General features: G+C 67.9%; 1 protein-coding gene across 1 annotated transcript; it reads left to right on the top strand.

Annotated features, from left to right (window-relative positions):
* Nucleotides 1-2,153: 2,153 nt before the first annotated feature.
* Nucleotides 2,154-21,862, top strand: TGM1 (transglutaminase 1). The gene is given in 16 exon segments (XM_089774260.1): nucleotides 2,154-2,275; nucleotides 6,468-6,704; nucleotides 7,136-7,327; nucleotides 11,092-11,340; nucleotides 11,776-11,894; nucleotides 12,216-12,323; nucleotides 12,499-12,673; nucleotides 13,496-13,634; nucleotides 14,151-14,254; nucleotides 14,446-14,534; nucleotides 14,844-14,997; nucleotides 17,536-17,817; nucleotides 18,274-18,434; nucleotides 19,397-19,533; nucleotides 21,309-21,545; nucleotides 21,547-21,862. Coding segments are annotated over 15 exon segments (2,556 nt in total). The 5' UTR covers nucleotides 2,154-2,275; nucleotides 6,468-6,472; the 3' UTR covers nucleotides 21,725-21,862.
* Nucleotides 21,863-22,406: the final 544 nt, after the last annotated feature.

Here is a 22,406-nt window from a genome sequence, read left to right as displayed (position 1 = left end):
CACAGGTTGCCTGTGTGCTGAGGCTTTGTCTACGCAACAAGTAATTGCGGCAGCGTATGCTAATGAGGGACTCATTAGCATGAGTCAGGATGGCATTAGCCTCTTTTCTGCCCATGCTTTTTGCGCAAGAGGTTTTTGCGCCAAAGGAAGCAGCGGCGCCGCTTCCGTTGTGCGCACAGAACAACCCCCTTTGCGCAAGAGCCGTGTGCCTCTCGGGGAGAGGCGTTGGGATCTTGCACAATAGGGGGGTGTTTGCACGACACGGAAGCGGGCAGAGAATCGGCTAATGCCAGCGGGCCTCATGCTAAGGAGTCCCTCATGAGCGTCTTTTCTGCCACAAACACTTGTCGGGCAGACAAAGCCTCGGCCCACAGGCAACCTGTGGAACTCCTCGCTGCAGGATGTTGTGAAGTCCAGGACATGAACAGGGTTCAAACAAGAATTCGGTAGATTGTGGAGGTTTGGCCCATCGATGGCTATGAGCCCGGCTGGGTGGGGATGGGTCCCTGGCCTCTGTCGGTCTGGGGATGGGCCACAGAGGAGGGGTCACTGGATGGTTCCCGGTTCTGTTCCCTCCCTCTGGGGCACCTGGCCTTGGCCGCTGCCGGCCGCCAGGACACTGGGCTGGATGGACCTTTGGTCTGGCCGCTCCTGTGGGTGACTGGACAGGAGGCCGGTGGAAATTCCCGGTCGATAACGCGAAATCGAATCCCAGCCAGCGCTGCCTCTGAGCCGGACAGGCCGGACGTCAGCTGTTCCCGCAGGCGGACGCTCCCGGCCTCCCTGTGGGTCAGTCTCCGAAAACACCCCCCCCCGCGCACCCCGCGGGGCCCCCTCGCCGACACTCTCGGCTTGGGGAACGGCCGACCCGGGCCCCCGAAATCATGGGGGCAGGGGCGAGCGAGGCGGGGGCTTTTCAGCTGGGAAAAGCCAGCGGACGAAAGGCCTCTGCCCCCTGCAGCCCCCCCCAGAGCAGAGCGCTGCCGGCGGCCGCAGGGGGGTCCCGGTGAACAGACGCCCCAAGGGGCCCTGCGCGCGCTGGCGGAGCCGAGGGGTCTCCGGGCGCGAGGGGGTGGGCGCAGGCTCCCCGGGGTCCTGGAACGAGGGGATCTAAGTGGGGCGGGGGGCCCCATTTGTTGCTTGACTTGTACTGAGCCCCCCCCAGCTAAATCTGAAATGGTGCCCCTCCCCCACAGCCCCCCTCCTCCCCTGTTCCTTCATTCCCAGAGGCCTGCCGGTGCCCCTCCCTCCCGCCCCACAGCCCCTGCCCTGCCGGTGCCCCTCCCTCCCGCCCCACAGCCCCTGCCCTGCCGGTGCCCCTCCCTCCCGCCCCACAGCCCCTCACTCCGACCCCCGGGCCCAGCCCCCCTGCCCTGCCGGTGCCCCTCCCTCCCGCCCCACAGCCCCTGCCCTGCCGGTGCCCCTCCCTCCCGCCCCACAGCCCCTGCCCTGCCGGTGCCCCTCCCTCCCGCCCCACAGCCCCTCACTCCGACCCCCGGGCCCAGCCCCCCTGCCCTGCCGGTGCCCCTCCCTCCCGCCCCACAGCCCCTGCCCTGCCGGTGCCCCTCCCTCCCGCCCCACAGCCCCTGCCCTGCCGGTGCCCTCACTCCGACCCCCGGGCCCAGCCCCCCTGCCCTGCCGGAGCCCTCACTCCGACCCCCGGGCCCAGCCCCCCTGCCCTGCCGGAGCCCTCACTCCGACCCCCTGGCCCAGCCCCCCTGCCCTGCCGGAGCCCTCACTCCGACCCCCTGGCCCAGCCCCCCTGCCCTGCCGGAGCCCTCACTCCGACCCCCGGGCCCAGCCCCCCTGCCCTGCCGGAGCCCTCACTCCGACCCCCTGGCCCAGCCCCCCTGCCCTGCAGGAGCCCTCACTCCGACCCCCTGGCCCAGCCGCCCTGCCCTGCCGGAGCCCTCACTCCGACCCCCGGGCCCAGCCCGGGCTGTGGGCCAGGTCCCTGCCAAAGGAATTAGCTCTGCCTGGCCCCACACCGGGATGGGGCGGGGCCCCCATCTCCTGCCCATGTGGGGCACAGGCCGGGCTGCGGCGACATCCGCCGAGGCCCCTCTTGCTCCATCGGGCAGGCTGGCGTCAGCCCCACAGGGTTACGACACCCGGGTTTCCTGGCACGTCACGCCCGGTGACAGGGCAGCGCCCGGCCGGCCCGGGGCTCCCCCCGCCCGCACCCCGCCCCAGGGCAGCCGGGGGGCAGGAACCCTGGGAGCAGAGCCAGGCCAAGTAGGAGCCACCTCCCAAATTCCTGCACCACGGAGTGGAGGTGGGGGGCCAGGGCTGGGCTGGGGGGCGGGAGAGAGGGGCACCAGCAGGGCTCGGGAGGCAGAGGCTGTGGGTCACCAGTAGGGTGGGGGGCAGGGGCTGCAAGTTGTCAGTGAGGGGCACTGGGGGGCAAGGGGAGCCAAGGGCAGGGCTGGGGGGCAGGGGCTGTGGGGTGGGAGTGGAGGGCAGTAGCAGGGCTGTGGGGCGGGAATGGGGGGCAGTGGCAGGGCTGGGGGGAGGGGCACTGGCAGGGGCTGTGGGGCGGGAGGGGGGCCCCAGCAGGGCTGTGGGGCGCAAATGGGGGGCCCCGGCAGGGCTGGGGGGCAAAATTGGGGGCCCCTGCATGGCTGGGGGGCAGGGGCTGTGGGGCGGGATTGGGGGCCCGGCAGGGCTGTGGGGCGGGATTGGGGGCCCGGCAGGGCTGGGGTGGCTTGTGCCCCGTTCCCCGCCCCCCGACACAGCCCGGCCCCACCCCGGGTGAGTCCCGGCCGGTGTCTGTGGGGCAGGTTGGGCCGGTTGGGTTTGTCGCGGCGTTTTCCCAACTGCGCCCGGGCGGGGTGGGGGGTCGGGGGGGGCCCCTCGGAGCTTGTGGGGGAAGGGGCGGGGGGGCAGATGCCCCAGCGCCCCACGAGCCCCTCGACTCCCGCTGCCCCCCCCCGCTCAGCTCTCGGGTTCCCCCGCCCGGCTAGTCGGGGGGGGCAGAGGGGGCGCAGGGCGGGGGGGCTGGGGAGGCGGATTGCGGGGCGCGTGAGGGGTGGGGGGCAGGAGGGTGTTTCTGGGGGGTGATACTCGGGGGGCGGGACACGCGGGGGGGCGGGACACGCGGGGGGGTGTCCCCGTCCCCGCTGGAGGAAGCGCCCGGGGGCAGCTGAGGTCACCCCCCCCCCGTTCGGTGACTCGCGGGTCCGGTCCCTGCCCCCCCCCCGCGCCCCGCCCCGCCCCGGCTCCTCCCCCCCGAGTTTGTAGCGAGCGGCTCCCGGGAGCGCCTCACAGCAGCGAGAGGCGCCGGCCAGTGAGTGCGCGGGGGCCGGGGGGCTGGGAGTTGGGGGGCTGGGATCCGGGGGTCACTGGGGCTGGGAGTTGGGGGGCTGGGAGTTGGGGGGCTGGAATCCGGGGGTCACTGGGGCTGGGAGTTGGGGGACTGGTATCCGGGGGTCACTGGGGCTGGGAGTTGGGGGGCTGGGAGTTGGGGGGCTGGAATCCGGGGGTCACTGGGGCTGGGAGTTGGGGGGCTGGGAGCCGGGGGTCACTGGGGCTGGGGGCGCTGGGAAGTTTGGGGGCGGGACGCGCAGGTGGAAGGTTGGGGGTGCCTGGGAAGGGGGCGGGGATTTCAGGGTTGGGGGGGAATGGGGCAGAGGGTGGGGTTGGGGGGCAGGAGGGAAGGGGGACGCTGAGCTACGGGTTGGAGCAGGGAGCTGCTGAGTGGGGAGGGGCAGGACTCCTGGGTTATCGCCTGGCTCTGGGAGGGCAGTGGGGACCAGTGGTTGGAGCAGAGGTTGGGCAGGGCTCCTGGGTCTCTGCCCGGCTCTGGGAGGGTAGTGGGGGCGAGTGGTTAGAGGAGGGCAGTGGAGGCTAGTGGTTGGAGCAAGGCAGTGGGGGCCAGTGGTTAGAGGAGGGCAGTGGAGGCTAGTGGTTGGAGCAGGGCAGTGGGGGCCAGTGGTTAGAGGAGGGCAGTGGAGGCTAGTGGTTGGAGCAGGGCAGTGGGGGCAAGTGGTTGGAGCAGGGCAGTGGGGGCCAGTGGTTAGAGGAGGGCAGTGGAGGCTAGTGGTTGGAGCAGGGCAGTGGGGGCAAGTGGTTGGAGCAGGGCAGTGGGGGCGAGTGGTTGGAGGAGGGCAGTGGAGGTTAGTGGTTGGAGCAGGGCAGTGGGGGCCAGTGGTTAGAGGAGGGCAGTGGAGGCTAGTGGTTGGAGCAGGGCAGTGGGGGCCAGTGGTTGGAGCAGGGCAGTGGGGGCCAGTGGTTAGAGGAGGGCAGTGGGGGCGAGTGGTTAGAGGAGGGCAGTGGGGGCCAGTGGTTGGAGCAGGGCAGTGGGGGCCAGTGGTTAGAGGAGGGCAGTGGGGGCCAGTGGTTACAGGGAGGGGAGCGAGACTCCGGGGTTCCTGAGGTGCCATCATATTTCACAATTCCCATTGGAGGGTAGCCCCGCCCCTGCCCCGCCCCTGCCCCCCACCCCACTCCTGTCGCCCTACACCGCCCGTCTGTCCGTCCCCATACGCCCTCCCTGGCTGGCTGTGCATCTCTCCCCATACACATACCTCTGTCCATCCATCCATCCCCGCCCTCTGGCGTCCGTCTGTCCAGTCAGCCCCACACACGTCCTGCTCCTGCCCTCCACACCCCGCTGTCCATCCCCAGGCACGTCTGTCTGTCCCCACCCCCCCAGACGTGCACCCCGTTCTCCGTCCGTCTGTGCCCCCCTCTGTCTGTCTGTCACACGCCTCTGTCTGTCCCTCCCGTCTGACCCCCACATGCACCCCCCCCGCCCCAGTGTGTTCCCAAGCTAGGCCGCTCCCAGCAGCTGTTCACATCTGGACTCTCTCCAGCTGGGGCAGGGTGGCGCCTGGCGAAGGAAACGTATTCCCCTCCGGGACCCATCCCAAAGCTGGGCCTCCTGGGTTCTCCGTGCGGGCAGTGGGGGGCAGTGGTTAGAGCCGGGACGCCTGGGTTCTCCGTGCGGGCAGTGGGGGGCAGTGGTTAGAGCCGGGACGCCTGGGTTCTCCGTGCGGGCAGTGGGGGGCAGTGGTTAGAGCTGGGACGCCTGGGTTCTCCGTGCGGGCAGTGGGGGGCAGTGGTTAGAGCCGGGCCTCCTGGGTTCTCCGTGCGGGCAGTGGGGGGCAGTGGTTAGAGCCGGGACGCCTGGGTTCTCCGTGCGGGCAGTGGGGGGCAGTGGTTAGAGCCGGGACGCCTGGGTTCTCCGTGCGGGCAGTGGGGGGCAGTGGTTAGAGCTGGGCCTCCTGGGTTCTCCGTGCGGGCAGTGGGGGGCAGTGGTTAGAGCCGGGACGCCTGGGTTCTCTGTGCGGGCAGTGGGGGGCAGTGGTTAGAGCTGGGACGCCTGGGTTCTCCGTGCGGGCAGTGGGGGGCAGTGGTTAGAGCTGGGACGCCTGGGTTCTCCGTGCGGGCAGTGGGGGGCAGTGGTTAGAGCCGGGACGCCTGGGTTCTCCGTGCGGGCAGTGGGGGGCAGTGGTTAGAGCTGGGACGCCTGGGTTCTCCGTGCGGGCAGTGGGGTGCAGTGGTTAGAGCCGGGACGCCTGGGTTCTCCGTGCGGGCAGTGGGGGGCAGTGGTTAGAGCCGGGCCGCCTGGGTTCTCCGTGCGGGCAGTGGGGGGCAGTGGTTAGAGCCGGGACGCCTGGGTTCTCCGTGCGGGCAGTGGGGGGCAGTGGTTAGAGCCGGGACGCCTGGGTTCTCCGTGCGGGCAGTGGGGGGCAGTGGTTAGAGCCGGGACGCCTGGGTTCTCCGTGCGGGCAGTGGGGGGCAGTGGTTGGAGCCGGGACGCCTGGGTTCTCCGTGCGGGCAGTGGGGGGCAGTGGTTAGAGCTGGGACGCCTGGGTTCTCCGTGCGGGCAGTGGGGGGCAGTGGTTAGAGCCGGGACGCCTGGGTTCTCCGTGCGGGCAGTGGGGGGCAGTGGTTGGAGCCGGGACGCCTGGGTTCTCCGTGCGGGCAGTGGGGGGCAGTGGTTAGAGCTGGGACGCCTGGGTTCTCCGTGCGGGCAGTGGGGTGCAGTGGTTAGAGCCGGGACGCCTGGGTTCTCCGTGCGGGCAGTGGGGGGCAGTGGTTAGAGCCGGGACGCCTGGGTTCTCCGTGCGGGCAGTGGGGGGCAGTGGTTAGAGCCGGGCCTCCTGGGTTCTCCGTGCGGGCAGTGGGGGGCAGTGGTTAGAGCTGGGACGCCTGGGTTCTCCGTGCGGGCAGTGGGGGGCAGTGGTTAGAGCCGGGACGCCTGGGTTCTCCGTGCGGGCAGTGGGGGGCAGTGGTTAGAGCCGGGACGCCTGGGTTCTCTCCCCGGCTGGGCCGACGCCGATGCCGGGCGGGTATCCTCTGACCTAGTTTCTCACCGTCCCGAGGCCGATTTCCCCATTGCCGGGTGCCCGCTGCCCGCCTGGCAGGCCGCCCGGTGCCGAAATGCAGCCACCTCTGGGGTGGGGCCCGGCGGCCTAGAACCGGCCGGGGAAGCCTGCTCATCCCGTGTCTCTCGCCCCCAGGCAGGATGCCGGAGCCCGATACCCGGACGGATGTGGGGCGATGGGCCAGCGCCAGCTACCGGGCGCGCCAGCCCGGCCCCCCCGAGCCCCCGCCGGAGCGCCGGAAGAAGTCCTTCTTCAGCAAATTCTGCAGCTGCTGCAAATGCTGCTCGGGGGCGGGGCGCAGGGACGACACGGACTGGGGGCCTTTGCCGGGGGAGGTGCCGGGGACCCGGGCGGCCCAGCCCGTCATCCGGGGTGAGTGGGCCCCGAGCCAGGGCACCGCTGTGGGGAAGCGCGCAGCCCCGGGTGGGGGGCGGGGGCAGCGGGGTGCGGAGGAGAACCCGGTGTGTGGTTCCCTCCAGCATCCCCCGCCGTGGCACCCTGAGTCCCTAGGGGGGATCCCCGGCCTCAGTTTCCCTGCCCAGATCCAGGGGGCTGGTCTTGCACCCCCTCCCCATGGATCCCGCCCCACACCGACACTGGTGGTTACAGTTCTGGGGTTCCCCTTCGGCTCCCCAGAAGGTTCCCCCCTCCAGATTTTGGGGGACCCCCTCTGCCCACCCCCTTTCCCATTGGAGTTCCCCTCCTAGCTGGGCCCCCCGCTAGCCCCACCCCCAGCGTGCCCCTCTGAGCCCTGCCCCCCTGCTGTTGGGGGGCCCTGGTCTGAGCACGTCCTGTGCCGGCAGAGGGGATGCTGGTGGTGAGCGGCATGGACCTGATGGCGCAGCGGGACGGGGCCACGCGCCGGGCGCACCACACGGACGAGTTCGAGTACGACGAGCTGATCGTGCGCCGGGGCCAGGCCTTCGACATCTGCCTGCAGCTGCAGCAGCCCTACGACCCGGAGGAGCATCGCGTGTGCCTGGAGCTGCTGCTGGGTGAGCCCCCGGTACCCCCGTACCCTCCCGGTACCCCTCAGACCCCCCCGGTACCTCCGTACCCCCAGGACCCCCCGGTATCCCCCACTGCACCGCGTCTGCCTGGAGCTGCTGCTGGGTGAGCCCCTGGTACCCCCGTACCCTCCCGGTACCCCTCAGATCCCCCCTGGTACCTCCGTACCCCCGGAACCCCTGTACCCTCCCGGTACCCCTCAGACCCCCCCCTGGTACCTCTGTACCCCCGGGACCCCCCGGTATCCCCCACTGCACCGCGTGTGCCTGGAGCTGCTGCTGGGTGAGCCCCTGGTACCCCTCTACCCTCCCGGTACCCCTCAGACCCCCCCTGGTACCTCCGTACCCCCGGAACCCCTGTACCCTCCCGGTACCCCTCAGACCCCCCCCCCCCCGGAACCCCCCTGGAACCCCCGAACCCTCCCGGTACCCCTCAGACCCCCCCCCCCCCGGATTCCCCCTGGAACCCCCGTACCCTCCCGGTGCCCCACAGACCCCCCCGGATCCCTCCTGGTACCCCCCATACCCCCGGGACCCCTGTACCTCCCAGTATCCCCCACTGCACCGCGTGTGCCTGGAGCTGCTGCTGGGTGAGCCCCCGGTACCCCCGTACCCTCCTGGTACCCCACAGACCCCCCCGGATCCCCCTGATACCCCCGTACCCTCCTGGTACTCCCCAGACCCCCCCAGATCCCCCCTGTTACCCCCGTGCCCCCGGGACCCCCGTACCCTCCCGGTACCCCACAGACCCCCCCCCCGGACTCCTCCTGGTACCCCCCATTCCCCCGGGACCCCTGTACCCCCGGTATCCCCCACTGCACCGCGTCTGCCTGGAGTTACTGCTGGGTGAGCCCCCGATACCCCCGTACCCTCCCGGTACCCCACAGACCCCCTCGGACTCCTCCTGGTACCCCCATACGCCTGGGACCCCTGTACCCCCGGTATCCCCCACTGCACCGCGTCTGCCTGGAGCTGCTTCTGGGTGAGCCCCCGACACCCCCATATCCTCCCGGTACCCCACAGACCCCCCCCCGGACTCCTCCTGGTACCCCCATACGCCTGGGACCCCTGTACCCCCGGTATCCCCCACTGCACCGTGTCTGCCTGGAGCTGCTTCTGGGTGAGCCCCCGACACCCCCATATCCTCCCGGTACCCCACAGACCCCCCCCCGGACTCCTCCTGGTACCCCCATACGCCCGGGACCCCTGTACCCCCGGTATCCCCCACTGCACCGCGTCTGCCTGGAGTTAAAGCTGGGTGAGCCCCCGATACCCCCGTACCCTCCCGGTACCCCACACACTCCCCTGGACTCCTCCCGGTACCCCTGTACCCTCCCGGTACCCCACAGACCCCCCGGGACCCCTGTACCCCCCGGAACCCTCTGGCATCCCCCACTGCACAGTGTCTGCCTGGAGCTGCTGCTGGGTGAGCCCCTAATACCCCCATATCCTCCCGGTACCCCACAGACCCCCCTGGACTCCCCCCGGTACCTCCATACCCTCCCAGTACCCCACAGACCCTCCCGGTACCCCCGGAACCCCTGTACCCCCCGGTATCCCCTGGTACCCCCCACTGCACCGTGTCTGCCTGGAGCTGCTGCTGGGTGAGCCCTCGGACCACCCCCCAGTATCGCTGTACCCCTCAGTATCCCCCATACCCCCAAACCCTCCAGTACCCCTCCCCCCCCCCGCACTGCATCTGCCTGGAGTTGCCGCTGGGTGAGAGCCCCCGGACCCTCCGGTACCCCCTGGTACCCCTGTACTCCCCTCACTTTCCGGTACCCCCGACTGTACTGTGTCTGCCTGGAGCTGCTGCTGAATGAGAGCCCTCCGAACCCCCCAGGACTCCCCCATACTCCACCTGGGCCCCCCGCACCCCGGGCTGGGTCCCCTACTGCTCCCCAACACCCCCTGCTCCCCTGAAGCGCACGTCTGACTGCAGCAGTGAGAGATGCCCCCGGTGCCCCCCATGAACCCTCTGACGGGCCCCGGGCCCCCCACATCCCCGCTGCTCTGAGCTGCTCCCCGTCCCCCCGCTGCTCCCCGCTCACGTCTGCTGGCCCCGGCCCTGGAAAGCTCCATGGGGACTGGAAAGGGGGCAGGAAGGGGCGAGCCATGTGAGCGGGGGCTGGGGGTGGAGAGAGGAAGGTGGCCGGGTTGGACCCAGCAGAGGCCTAGTGAACCCGGGGCTGGAGGAAGTGCCACAGGAAATGCGATTCGCTCCCCCCAATCCCCCAGGAGCCAGAGGGTCACCCCATGGAATGGGGAGGTAGCAGGCTGAGAGCAAACCAAAGGGAGTCTTTGTTCAATGCGGCGCACGGTTAACCTGTGGAACTCCTCGCCGGGGGATGCGCTGAAGACTCCTTGGTCTGGGACACCGGGCTAGATGGCTCCTGGGTCTGACTGGGGGAGGGATCCTGCCCCTTGTGGTCCCGGCGCAGCCTGGCTCCGAGGGGCAGCCCCCTTCTCTGGGCCTCTGGCTCCGTAAATGACCCCCCTTCCCAGGCCCCACAGCTACAAAGCCTCCACTCATTAACCACCCGCAGCTCCCCAGATGTAGCCACATTCCCCGCAGCTCGCCTTGCTCGGCCAGGCCCGGAGGCCACATGGCACCGGGGAGAGGGGTTCGCAGCCCCCACATCGTCCCCCTATGGGGGCACTGCTGGGGGAAGCGCGCAGCCTTGGGTCCCCCTCCCTCTGGCTGGGGGCACTGCTGGGGGAAGCTCACAGCCTTGGGCAGCGGGGCGGGCTGGCCGGCCAGGCGGCACTGCCGTGAGGAAGTTCGCAGCCGGGCAGTCCCAGGCAGGCTGGGAGAGAGGCTGTGGGAGGCAGCAGGGTGTGGAAGGGAAGCGGGGTGGCCGCTCCTCACCGCGCCCCACCCCAGCTCCCCCACACTCGGGCCGAACAGGTTTGGGAGGGGCCCTTCCTGCCCGGACCTGCCGGTGGAGCTGAGATCACAGGGCTGGGTCCGCAGGTCCTGCCGGGGCTGCGAGCTTCCCTCCAACAGTGTCCTGGCCAGGGACACTCCGGGGCTGCGAGCTTCCCTCCAACAGTGTCCTGGCCAGGGACGCTCCGGGGCTGCGAGCTTCCCTCCAACAGTGTCCTGGCCAGGGACGCTCCGGGGCTGTGAGCTTCCTTCCAACAGTGGCCAGGGCCAGGGACATTCCGGGGCTGTGAACTTCCCTCCAACAGTGTCCTGGGACAGGGACACTCCGGGGCTGCGAGCTTCCCTCTAACGGTGTCCTGGCCAGGGACTCTCCGGGGCTGTGAGCTTCCCTCCAACAGTGTCCTGGCCAGGGACGCTCCGGGGCTGCGAGCTACTCTCCAACAGTGTCCTGGCCAGGGACGCTCCGGGGCTGCGAGCTTCCCTTCAACAGTGTCCTGGCCAGGGATGCTCCGGGGCTGCGAGCTTCCCTTCAACAGTGTCCTGGCCAGGGATGCTCCGGGGCTGCGAGCTTCTCTCCAACAGTGTCCTGGCCAGGGACGCTCCGGGGCTGCGAGCTTCTCTCCAACAGCGTCCTGGCCAGGGACGCTCCGGGGCTGCGAGCTTCTCTCCAACAGTGTCCTGGCCAGGGACGCTCCGGGGCTACGAGCTTCCCTGCAGCAGTGTCCTGGGCTAGGGACGCTCCGGGGCTGTGAGCTTCCCTGCAGCAGTGTCCTGGCCAGGGACACACGGGAATGGTCGGGGGCAGACCAGAGGGGGGGAAGGGCTGGGGGTCACCCCAGGCAATTCACTCCCTGTCTCCCCGCAGGCCCCACGCCCCAGGTGTCCAAGGGCACCCACATCCTGGTGCCGTTGGGGCCCTCGCTGCCCGGGGGCTGGTCGGCCGAGGTGAGGAAATCCAGGTCCGACAGCCTGACCCTGCGGGTCACCTCGGCCCCCACGGCCGCCATCGGCAAATACCGCTTCAGCGTCAAGACCCGCAGCCAGGCGGGCGAGTACCAGATGCCCTTCGACCCCCGCAACAATATCTACATCCTCTTCAACCCCTGGTGCCGGGGTGAGCAGGGGCACTGCTGGGGGAAGTGCGCAGCATGGGAGGGGGGGCAGGACCAGGGGGCCTGGAGCCATGGGGCTGGCAGGCCCTACCCTTTCTCCCCACAGGACCGGGCACATGGGGGTCTGAGCATGGCTGTAGGGCAGGGAGGCGGGGCTGAGGGACAGGGGGCTAAGGCTCAGGGGGTGGAGCAAAGGCTCAGAAGGCAGGGCCAAATCTTAGGGGGTGGGGCTAAGGCTCAGAAGGCAGGGCCAAATCTTAGGGGGTGGGGCTAAGGCTCAGAAGGCAGGGCCAAATCTTAGGGGGTGGGGCTAAGGCTCAAAAGGCAGGGCCAAATCTTAGGGGAGGGAGTCAAAGATAAGGGGGAGGAGCCAAAGGTCTGGGGTGGGGCTACGGCTCAGGGGGCGGGGCTAACAGTCTCTTCCCCGCCCCCCCCAGAGGACGCCGTGTACCTGCCGCAGGACAACTGGCTGGAGGAATACGTGCTGAACGAGAGCGGGCGCATTTACTACGGCACCGAGAGCCAGATCGGGGAGCGCACCTGGAACTACGGGCAGGTGGGGTGGGGCTGCGGGGGGAGGGGCCATGGGGCAGGAGGGGGAGGGTCCACAGGGCACTTGGGGCTGGGTTGGGGGGAGGGGCCATGGGGCAGGAGGGGGAGGGCCCACAGGGCACTTGGGGCTGGGTTGGGGGGGAGGGGCCATGGGGCGGGAAGGGCGGGGCTGTAGGGGAGTGTCCACGGGGTGGGTGGGGCAGGGCTGTGGGGAAGGGGCCACGACACAGGAGAGGGAGGGGGCCTCCCAGAGCGGGGTCTCTGGGGAGGGCCCAGGCAGGAGGGGGCCATTGGACGCTGACCCCCCATCTCTCCCCCCCCCCAGTTTGACCGGGGGGTGCTGGACGCCTGCCTGCACATCCTGGACCGGCGCGGGATGCCCCATGCGGGGCGCGGGGACCCCATCAGCGTCTCCCGTGTGGTCTCTGCCATGGTGAGTAGGGGGTGCGGGCTGCGGGTCCCCCCCCGGACAACCTTGGGCTGCCCCGCCCCCCTGACGGCTTTCGCCCCGCCCCCCTGACGGCTCTCGCCCCGCCCCTCTGACGGCTCTCGCCCCGCCCCTCTGACGGCTCTCGCCCCGCCCCTCTGATGCCTCTCGCCCCGCCCAGGTGAACTCCCTGGATGACAACGGGGTGCTGGTGGGGAACTGGACGGGCGAGTACTCGCGGGGCACCAACCCCTCGGCCTGGGTGGGCAGCGTGGACATCCTGCGGCAGTACCACCGGACCGGCTATCCCGTGCTCTACGGCCAGTGCTGGGTCTTCGCCGGCGTCGTCACCACCGGTGAGATGGGGGCGGGGGCGCTGCTGGGGGCCCACGGGAGGGGCCGGGAGGAATGAAAGTCGGGGGGGGGGAATGAAAGGCAGCAGCAGGGGCCCGGGAGATGGAGACCGAATGAGAGGAAGGGGAGGGACGAAGGGATGGAGGGGAAGGCAGCAGGGAATGAATGATGAATGAACGGACGACTGAACGAACAAATGAATGAATGAACCAACGATCAGACAGATGAATGAAAGAATGAACCAACAAATGAATGAGCGAAGGCGCAAACAAACAAACGAACACGTGAATGAGCGCAAAATAAAAGAATGAACCAACAGACAAATGAAGAGAGTGAACAAATGAATGAACAAGTGGAGGAATAAAAACATGAATGAATGAACAAAGGAGTGAACAAGTGGATGGATAAATAAATGAACCAACAAACAAACGAACAAATGAACTAACAAAGGAATGAAGAAAAGAGCGAACAAAGGGATGAACAAACGAGTGAATGAAAGAATGAACCAAGGAATGAATGAGTGGAGGAGAGAACTAATGAATGAATGAAAAAGGAAAGAATGAACCAACCGACAAATGCAGAAGAGAGGAATGAACAAAGGGAGGAGTGAACCAACGAATGAAGGAACAAAGGGGTGACCCATGAAAGACTGAACCACTGGAGAGCGACCAGGGCAGAGAACAAGTGGGGACGAGCGATTGAGGACGCTGGACTGAAAGGGTGGAGGGAAAGGAAGAGGGGGCCAGACAGGGCAGCGCTGGGGGGCTGGGGATTGTGTCCCCCCCACCGACAGCCCCTGACTCCCCCGTTCCCTCCCCCCCCAGTGCTGCGCTGCTTCGGGATCGCCACCCGCACGGTGACCAACTACAACTCGGCGCACGACACCGACGTGAGTCTCACCATGGACATCTACTTCGACGAGAACATGAAGCCGCTGGAGAAGCTCAACGCCGACTCCGTCTGGTGAGGGGCGGCCGCCGGGGGCGCTATGGGGGGGTGGGGCGGCGGATCCTGGGTACTCCAGCAGGGGGCACTGTGGGAGGTGGCTCTTGGCTACCCCAGCAGGGGGCACTGTGGGGTGTGGGGGACGACTCCCGGCTACTCCAGCAGGGGGCGCTGTGGGAGGTGGCTCTTGGCTACCCCAGCAGGGGGCACTGTGGGGTGTGGGGGACGACTCCCGGCTACTCCAGCAGGGGGCGCTGTGGGAGGTGGCTCTTGGCTACCCCAGCAGGGGGCATTGTGGGGTGTGGGGGACGACTCCCGGCTACTCCAGCGGGGGGCGCTGTGAGGTGAGGGACGACTCCCGGCTACTCCAGCAGGGGGCGCTGTGAGGTGAGGGACGACTCCCGGCTACTCCAGCAGGGGGCGCTGTGAGGTGGGGGGCAGCTCCTGGCTACTCCAGCAGGGGGCACTACAAGGAAGGGGGCGCTGGCTGTGGGGCGCAGCAGGGGGCTCTGATGTAACTGGTGCCCCCCCCAGGAATTTCCACGTCTGGAACGACTGCTGGATGACCCGGCCTGACCTACCCTCGGGGTACGACGGGTGGCAGGTGGTGGACGCCACCCCCCAAGAGACCAGCAGTGGTGAGTGGGGGGGGGTGGCAGAAGAAGGGGGGGCTAGGAGTGGGGAGGCCGAGTGGTGGGTCTGATGGCGGAGCCAGAGGATGAGGCGGGGGAGTCGGCAGGGGGAATCCAGTCTCGGGGAGTTCCCCAGGACAACGGGAACGGGGCGGTTGTGGCCTTGAGCGCCCCGAGTCTGACTGTCCCCCCCCCAGGTATCTTCTGCTGCGGGCCCTGCTCGGTGCAGGCCATCAAGAACGGGCTGGTCTACCTGAAATACGACGCCCCCTTCATCTTCGCTGAGGTATGGGGGGGCAGAAAAGTCACTCCCAGGGCTGGGAAGGGCGGGGACTCTCTGTGGATGGGAGGAGTCTCCATAGCTGCAGGAGGAGGGAGGGTCTCTCCGTGGGGGGCGGAGTCTCTCTCCGCGGGGGCGGGGTCTCTCTCCGTAGGGGCGGGGTCTCTCTGTGGGGGGCGGGGTCTCTCCACGGGGGCGGGGGTCTCTTCGTGGGGGGCGGGGTCTCCCCACGGGGGCGGGGTCTCTCCATGGGGGCGGGGTCTCTCTGTGGGGGGCGGGGTCTCTCCGCGGGGCGCTGACCCGGTGCCCCCGCAGGTGAACAGCGACAAGGTGTACTGGCAGCGCCAGGCCGACGGCAACTTCAAGATCGTCTACGTGGAGGAAAAGGCCATCGGGCACCTGATCAGCACCAAGGCCGTGGGCTCGCACGAGCGTCACGACCTCACCGACCTCTACAAGCACCCCGAGGGTAGGCACTGGGCGTCAGCGGGAATGGGCCCCGCACCCCACGCGGCCCGATCTGCCGCCCACCACCGCGCCGACGTGGCACTCGCACGTGCACGCTGGGTCGGGAACACTTTCGCGCACGCCGCACACGCCAGCTTGTGCCAGGTCACCCGGCCGCTTCTGCATGTGCACGCTCACCCTTGCACTTGGGTCACACGCTCGCTCTCTGGTGCACTTGCACTCTGGGAAGCACCAGACACTTGTGCACCTTTGCACACGCGGTTCTCAGGCACCCACCTGTCCTCGCTTCCAGTCCCGCTTGCACCCTCAATTTGCACAGCCTTGTGAAAACGCAGCCCTCTCAGGCAGCTTTGGATTCTCTGCACTCGCTCACTAGTTTTGCACTGGTAGCCTCCTCTCGTGTTCCTGTTGGCACGCTCACATCCCCATGCTTGCACACTCCTGTGTGCTTATCTTTCACTACTTTTGCACACTCACCTGTTTACCTGGGTTTTGCAAATGCTTGTTCTTGTGCACTTGTCCATCCACGCTCATGTCTCCATTTGCATACTCGTGCCTGCTCAATCACACTTGCTCCTGTGCACACTCCCTGCTGTTTGCACGCTTGCATCTCCATGGGTGCACGCTCACTTGGGTGCTCGCCTTTGCACTTGTGCTTCACCCTGCAAACACACTCATACCTGCAAAGGCAAAATGCAGGACAATGTAGCACTTTAAAGACTAACAAGATGGTTTATTAGATGATGAGCTTTCGTGGGCCAGACCCACTTCCTCAGATCAAAGAGTGGAAGAAAGTAGTCACAACCATATATACCAAAGGATACAATTAAAAAAAAGAACAAATATGAAAAGGACAAATCACATTGCAGAACAGAAGGGGGATGCGGGGGGGGGGGGGTGGGAAGGGGGAGGAAGGAAGGTAAGTGTCTGTGAATTGATGATATTAGAGGTGGGGAGAGTGGGATGTTTGTGAGTTAATGGTATTACAGGTGATAATTGGGGAAGCTGTCTTGGTAATGGGTGAGATAGTTCAAGTGTTTGTTGAGTCCTTGTTGGCAAGTGTCGAATTTTAACATGAATGACAGTTCAGAGGATTCCCTTTCAAGTGCAGATGGAAACGGTCTTTGTAGCAGAATGCAGGTGGTCAAGTCATTGAGAGGGGCATGCTCCCGTCTCTGCGTCCGCACGCTTCAGTGTCCACACCTGTGCACTTGCTTCTCTTTGCACTGCTATTTACACGGGTATGCACTTTCACGCACACTTCTGCTTGCACGCGCATGCGCTTTTGCGCTCACACCTCTGTTCCTGCACACGTGTTCACGTTTGCACACTCATGCATGCTCATTTGCACGCTCCCCCATCCACGCCCACTGACTTCTCCCTGTGTGCTATCGATTGTGCAGCCGATGGCTGGGGCGCTGCCCAGGTTCTTGCTGGGACCAGCCCGGCCGTGGCGCAAGAGCGAGAAAACGCCCCCGGCCCGCCCAGACTGACACTCGCCTGGCACCGGAGCCGGCGCGTTTCCAGGAAGATCTTGAGACATCGCTGCCACCCAACCCGCCCGGTCGCGCCTGTTCCCGGCCTGCTCCGGAGAGCGGCATTCCAGGGGCCGGGCAGGGCCGGGCCAGCCCCTCCTCCGCACATGCTGGGACGTGGGACGAGCGTGGCTGGATTTGGACACGTTTCCTCGCTGCTCGTGCCAAATGCTGGGCAGGGCCGGGCCGGGCGTGTGGGACACGGCTCATCCGGGGTGCGCTCGCTGGACAGAGAGCCCCATGCTGGCCAGCGTCGCATGCACGCACGGGGAGGCCCGCACACCGACTTTCAACACTCCCAGGTGCACCCTTGCACGTTTTCACACTTACTTTTGTGTCTTCCCGCTGCAGCTTGCACCCTCGCACCTCTGTGTTTGCACGTTCACTTTTCTGCCTTGGCGCACACCTACGTTTGTGCACTCACTTTGGGGGTTGCCGTCGCACGTGTATCTGCGTTGCCAGTTTTGCACGCTCTCTCTTTCACACAGCCCCCTCTGTTTGCACGCTTGGTGTTCGGCACTTGGCCTCTCTCGTCCTTTCATGTTTGGAAACTATTTCTGCTTTTCCACCTGGCGGCACCCTTGTGTTTTGCTTTGCCATGTTTGCACGCACACGCCTGTTTGCACATGTTTCGCTGCCTTTGCACACTCCCCCTCGCACACTCATCGGCAGGCTTTGGGTGGCTGCTTTGACACACCTACATTCACCCCTTCTGTCTGCACGCTCAGCCACTCCCATTTGCACACTCAGCCACTCCCACTCGCACGCTCACCATGCCAGTTTGCACGCTCAGCCACGCCCATTCGCACGCTCACCGTACCACATTGAAAACGTCATCCATTCCTGTTTGCATGCTCACCTTCATGTACGCCCTGGCATTTGCACACACGTGCATGCTCAGGCACACAAGCACCCACCCTTGCACGAGGACGTTGCTCCTGGTGGGGGAGGCCTGGCCGGGGTCCCCTCCCGGCCTGGCTGAGCCCCGCCCGTGCCCCCCGCAGGCTCGGAGGCGGAGCGCAAGGCGGTGGAGACGGCGGCCAAGCACGGCTCCAAGGCGCACATCTACAAGAACAAGGAGTGGGGCGAGGACGTGTCGCTGAGCGTGGAGGCCTCCGAGTCCATCCTGGGCCAGGACGTCAGCGTCCAGGTGACCCTGAGCAACCGGGCCAGCAGCAGCCGCAGTGTGGCCCTGCGCCTGCACCTGGCGCCCATGTTCTACACCGGCGTGACCGGCAGCGTCTTCAAGCAGGAGAGCCGGCAGGTGGAGATCCCGCCGGGCGGAAGTGAGTCCCGGCCCCCCGGCCCCCGATCCCCCGGCCCCTCGGCCCCCGATCCCCCAGCCCCCCGAACCTGAACCCAGCCCCCCAGCTCCCAAACCCCCAGCCCCCCAAACTCCAGGCCCACCAGACCTGGCCCCTGAACCCAGCCCCTTGGCTCCCAATGCCCTGGCCCCCCCCCAGCTCCTGATCCCCTGCCCCCCTGAACCCAGCCCCTTGGCTCCCAATGCCCTGCCCCCCCCCCAGCTCCTGATCCCCTGGCCCCTCTGAACCCGATAACCCTGGGCCCCAATCCCTTGACACCTTTGGAACCCAATTCCCTGAGCTCTGATCCCCCCCCCCCCCCGGCTCACCGCCTGCCCCCCAAGTCACCCAGCCCCCCCCACAGGCCCAGATCCTGTCTGGCAAAGGAGGCACCCCCTGCCCCCCCAGACCCCCCCACTGACCCTGCTCCCCCCCCAGGCCAGGCGGTGCGCATGGTGGTGTCCTACGCCGAGTACCAGCCGCAGCTGGTGGACCAGGCTGCCCTGATGCTCAGCGTCTCGGGGAAGGTCTCTCAGACCGGCCAGGTGCTGGCCAAGCAGCACAGCTTCCGCCTGCGCACGCCGGACCTGACGCTCACGGTGAGGGGCCGGGCCCCGGGGCCCCTGGGGGGCGCTGAGAGCGGGGGGCCCAGGCAGAAGAGCTCTTTGAAATCGGGGGGGGCTAGAAACTGGGATTCAGTGACAGCAGGGGGCCTGGACACCAGGGGTCTTTGAAATCGGGGGGAGCTAGAAACTGGGGTTCACTGACAGCAGGGGGCCTGGACACCAGGGGTCTTTGAAATCGGGGGGAGCTAGAAACTGGGGTTCACTGACAGCAGGGGGCCTGGACACCAGGGGTCTTTGAAATCGGGGGGAGCTAGAAACTGGGGTTCACTGACAGTAGGGTGCCTGGACACCAGGGGTCTTTGAAATCGGGGGGAGCTAGAAACTGGGGTTCACTGACAGCAGGGGGCCTGGACACCAGGGGTCTTTGAAATCGGGGGGAGCTAGAAACTGGGGTTCACTGACAGCAGGGGGCCTGGACACCAGGGGTCTTTGAAATGTGGGGGGGCTAGAAACTGGGGTTCACTGACAGCAGGGGGCCTGGACACCAGGGGTCTTTGAAATCGGGGGGGCTAGAAACTGGGGTTCACTGACAGCAGGGGGCCTGGACACCAGGGGTCTTTGAAATCGGGGGGAGCTAGAAACTGGGGTTCACTGACAGCAGGGGGCCTGGACACCAGGGGTCTTTGAAATCGGGGGGGGGCTAGAAACTGGGGTTCACTGACAGCAGGGGGCCTGGACACCAGGGGTCTTTGAAATCGGGGGGGCTAGAAACTGGGGTTCACTGACAGCAGGGGGCCTGGACACCAGGGGTCTTTGAAATGTGGGGGGCTAGAAACGGGTCCTGTAACTCATGGCGGGGGGGCCCGGAGACCTGGGCTCTCCCGCCGGCGGCTCGGGGGGAAGGGGGCTCCGGGCGGAGGATGGGCAGAGGGGCCCCGATGCCTGGAGAGCGGGGGGGGCCGGAGGTCTCACCTCGCCCTCTCCCCCTCCCCCAGGTGCTGGGCCCGGCCGTGGTGGGGCAGGAGACCCACGTGCAAGTCGTCTTCAAGAACCCGCTGGGCCAGACGCTGACGAACGCCGTCTTCCACATGGAGGGCTCGGGGGTGTCCACGCCCAAAGCCACGCCCATCGGGTGAGTCCCCCCACGGAGCCCCCTGGCTCCCAGCCTCCCCCGCGCCAACCACTAGCCCCCACTGCCCTCCCAGGAGCTCTGCCACCGCTCCAACCACTAGCCCCCACTGCCCTCCCAGGAGCTCTGTCCCCGCTCCAACCACTAGCCCCCACTGCCCTCCCAGGAGCTCTGTCCCCACTCCAACCACTAGCCCCCACTGCCCTCCCAGGAGCTCTGTCCCCACTCCAACCACTAGCCCCCACTGCCCTCCCAGGAGCTCTGTCCCCGCTCCAACCACTAGCCCCCACTGCCCTCCCAGGAGCTCTGCCCCTGCTCCGACCACTAGCCCCCACTGTCCTCCCAGGAGCTCTGTCCCCACTCCAACCACTAGCCCCCACTGCCCTCCCAGGAGCTCTGTCCCCGCTCCAACCACTAGCCCCCACTGCCCTCCCAGGAGCTCTGGCCCCGCTCCAACCACTAGGCCCCACTGCCCTCCCAGGAGCTCTGCCCCCGCTCCGACCGCTAGCCCCCACTGCCCTCCCAGGAGCTCTGTCCCCACTCCAACCACTAGCCCCCACTGCCCTCCCAGGAGCTCTGTCCCCACTCCAACCACTAGCCCCCACTGCCCTCCCAGGAGCTCTGTCCCCGCTCCGACCACTAGCCCCCACTGCCCTCCCAGGAGCTCTGTCCCCGCTCCAACCACTAGCCCCCACTGCCCTCCCAGGAGCTCTGTCCCCGCTCCGACCGCTAGCCCCCACTGCCCTCCCAGGAGCTCTGTCCCCACTCCAACCACTAGCCCCCACTGCCCTCCCAGGAGCTCTGTCCCCACTCCAACCACTAGCCCCCACTGCCCTCCCAGGAGCTCTGCCCCCGCTCCGACCACTAGCCCCCACTGTCCTCCCAGGAGCTCTGTCCCCGCTCCAACCACTAGCCCCCACTGCCCTCCCAGGAGCACTGTCCCCGCTCCAACCACTAGCCCCCACTGCCCTCCCAGGAGCTCTGTCCCCGCTCCAACCACTAGCCCCCACTGTCCTCCCAGGAGCTCTGTCCCCACTCCAACCACTAGCCCCCACTGCCCTCCCAGGAGCTCTGGCCCCGCTCCAACCACTAGCCCCCACTGCCCTCCCAGGAGCTCTGCCCCCGCTCCGACCACTAGCCCCCACTGCCCTCCCAGGAGCTCTGCCCGCGCTCCGACCACTAGCCCCCACTGCCCTCCCAGGAGCTCTGTCCCCGCTCCAACCACTAGCCCCCACTGTCCTCCCAGGAGCTCTGTCCCCGCTCCAACCACTAGCCCCCACTGCCCTCCCAGGAGCACTGTCCCCGCTCCAACCACTAGCCCCCACTGTCCTCCCAGGAGCTCTGTCCCCGCTCCAACCACTAGCCCCCACTGCCCTCCCAGGAGCACTGCCCCCGCTCCGACCACTAGCCCCCACTGCCCTCCCAGGAGCTCTGCCCCCGCTCCAACCACTAGCCCCCACTGTCCTCCCAGGAGCTCTGTCCCCACTCCAACCACTAGCCCCCACTGTCCTCCCAGGAGCTCTGCCCCCGCTCCAACCACTAGCCCCCACTGCCCTCCCAGGAGCTCTGCCCCCGCTCCAACCACTAGCCCCCACTGTCCTCCCAGGAGCTCTGCCCCCGCTCCAACCACTAGCCCTCACTGCCCTTGCAGAGTGGGGACGCAAACCCAGACATCCTGGCTCCCAGCCCCCCCCTCCGCTAACCACTAGGCCCCGCTCCCCTCCCGAGCAGGCCGAGGACCCAGGGTCCTGACCCCTTCTCCTCTCCTCTCTGCACAGGAACATCGGCGGGTTCCAGACGATCTCCTTCCGCCACAGCATCACGCCCCTCCGGGCCGGGCGGCGCCAGCTGGTGGGGAGCCTGGACAGCCCCCAGCTCTCCCAGGTCCACGGGGTGGTGACCGTGGACGTGGCGCCAGCAGGGGGCGGGGCCCCGGCGCGGGAGGCCCCCGCCCGCAGCTCCCCAGCCCCCGCCCGCAGCGCCCCGGCCCCCGCCCCCAGCGCCCCGGCCCCCGCCCCCCGCCCCCAGCGCCCCCACCCCCGCCCCCAGCGCCCCCACCCCCAGCGCCCCCGCCCCCAGCGCCCCGGCCCCCAGCGCCCCGGCCCCCACCCCCAGCTCCTCCACCACAGGCTCCCCCGCACGCCAGCCAGATCCCCGGCACCGAGAGCCGGGCCGGGCCGGCCGCCCCGTCTGAGCCCCACGAGGGATCTAGGGGTGCTCCATGCCGTGGGGGTGGGGGTGTCTGCCCCCTCTCCCCCCGGCCTCCATCAGTGTCGACATGCGGCTCCCCCCACCCCGCCTCCTCCCATCCCGGCCCCCCTGTTTTCCAGCCCCCCTCCCGACAGAGGGAAGAGCGTTTCCCCGACTCCTGGTCCCCCTGGGCCGTCCCACCCCCCAGGCCTGCTCCCCCCCACCCACCCCCACACCCCGGCTGGGTCAGGATGGCCCCCCGGGCGCTACCAGGACAGCAGCCCCGGTGCAGGGGTCAATTTGGGGCAGGGGGGTGGGTGGCTCCACCGCTGGGCCCCCCCCTTCGCCTCGGCTGGGCTGTTCCCCCGAGTGGGGGGGCCCGAGTGGCCCCCCCGGGCGGCTGGGCGGTTCCCCCCATTCCCAGTGCGGGAGGAGGGTCTAATTGTTACATCCAATAAAGGGTTTGACCCAAAGTCTTGGTTGTGCCGTTTTGGGGGGTAGCGGGGGTGGAGGGGTCCCCTGCGCCCGGCTCCTTCCCCCGAGGCCCGCGCAGGGTCCGAATCGGGTTCCCGGACCAATCGGTGTCACACACACAGAGGGGAAGCGGCTGTCTAGGGAGGAGTCCGGCAGACGGGGATCCGGGGGCAGAGCGGAGCCAGCAGGGCCAGTCCTGGGCCCCACATTTC

The sequence above is a fragment of the Pelodiscus sinensis genome, chromosome 30 (genome assembly GCF_052426305.1).
Source record: "Pelodiscus sinensis isolate ZL-2025 chromosome 30, ASM5242630v1, whole genome shotgun sequence".
NCBI classification, from domain to species: Eukaryota; Metazoa; Chordata; order Testudines; family Trionychidae; genus Pelodiscus; species Pelodiscus sinensis.
Note: the sequence above shows the minus strand (reverse complement) of the source record. Positions and strands in the feature narration are given on the sequence as shown.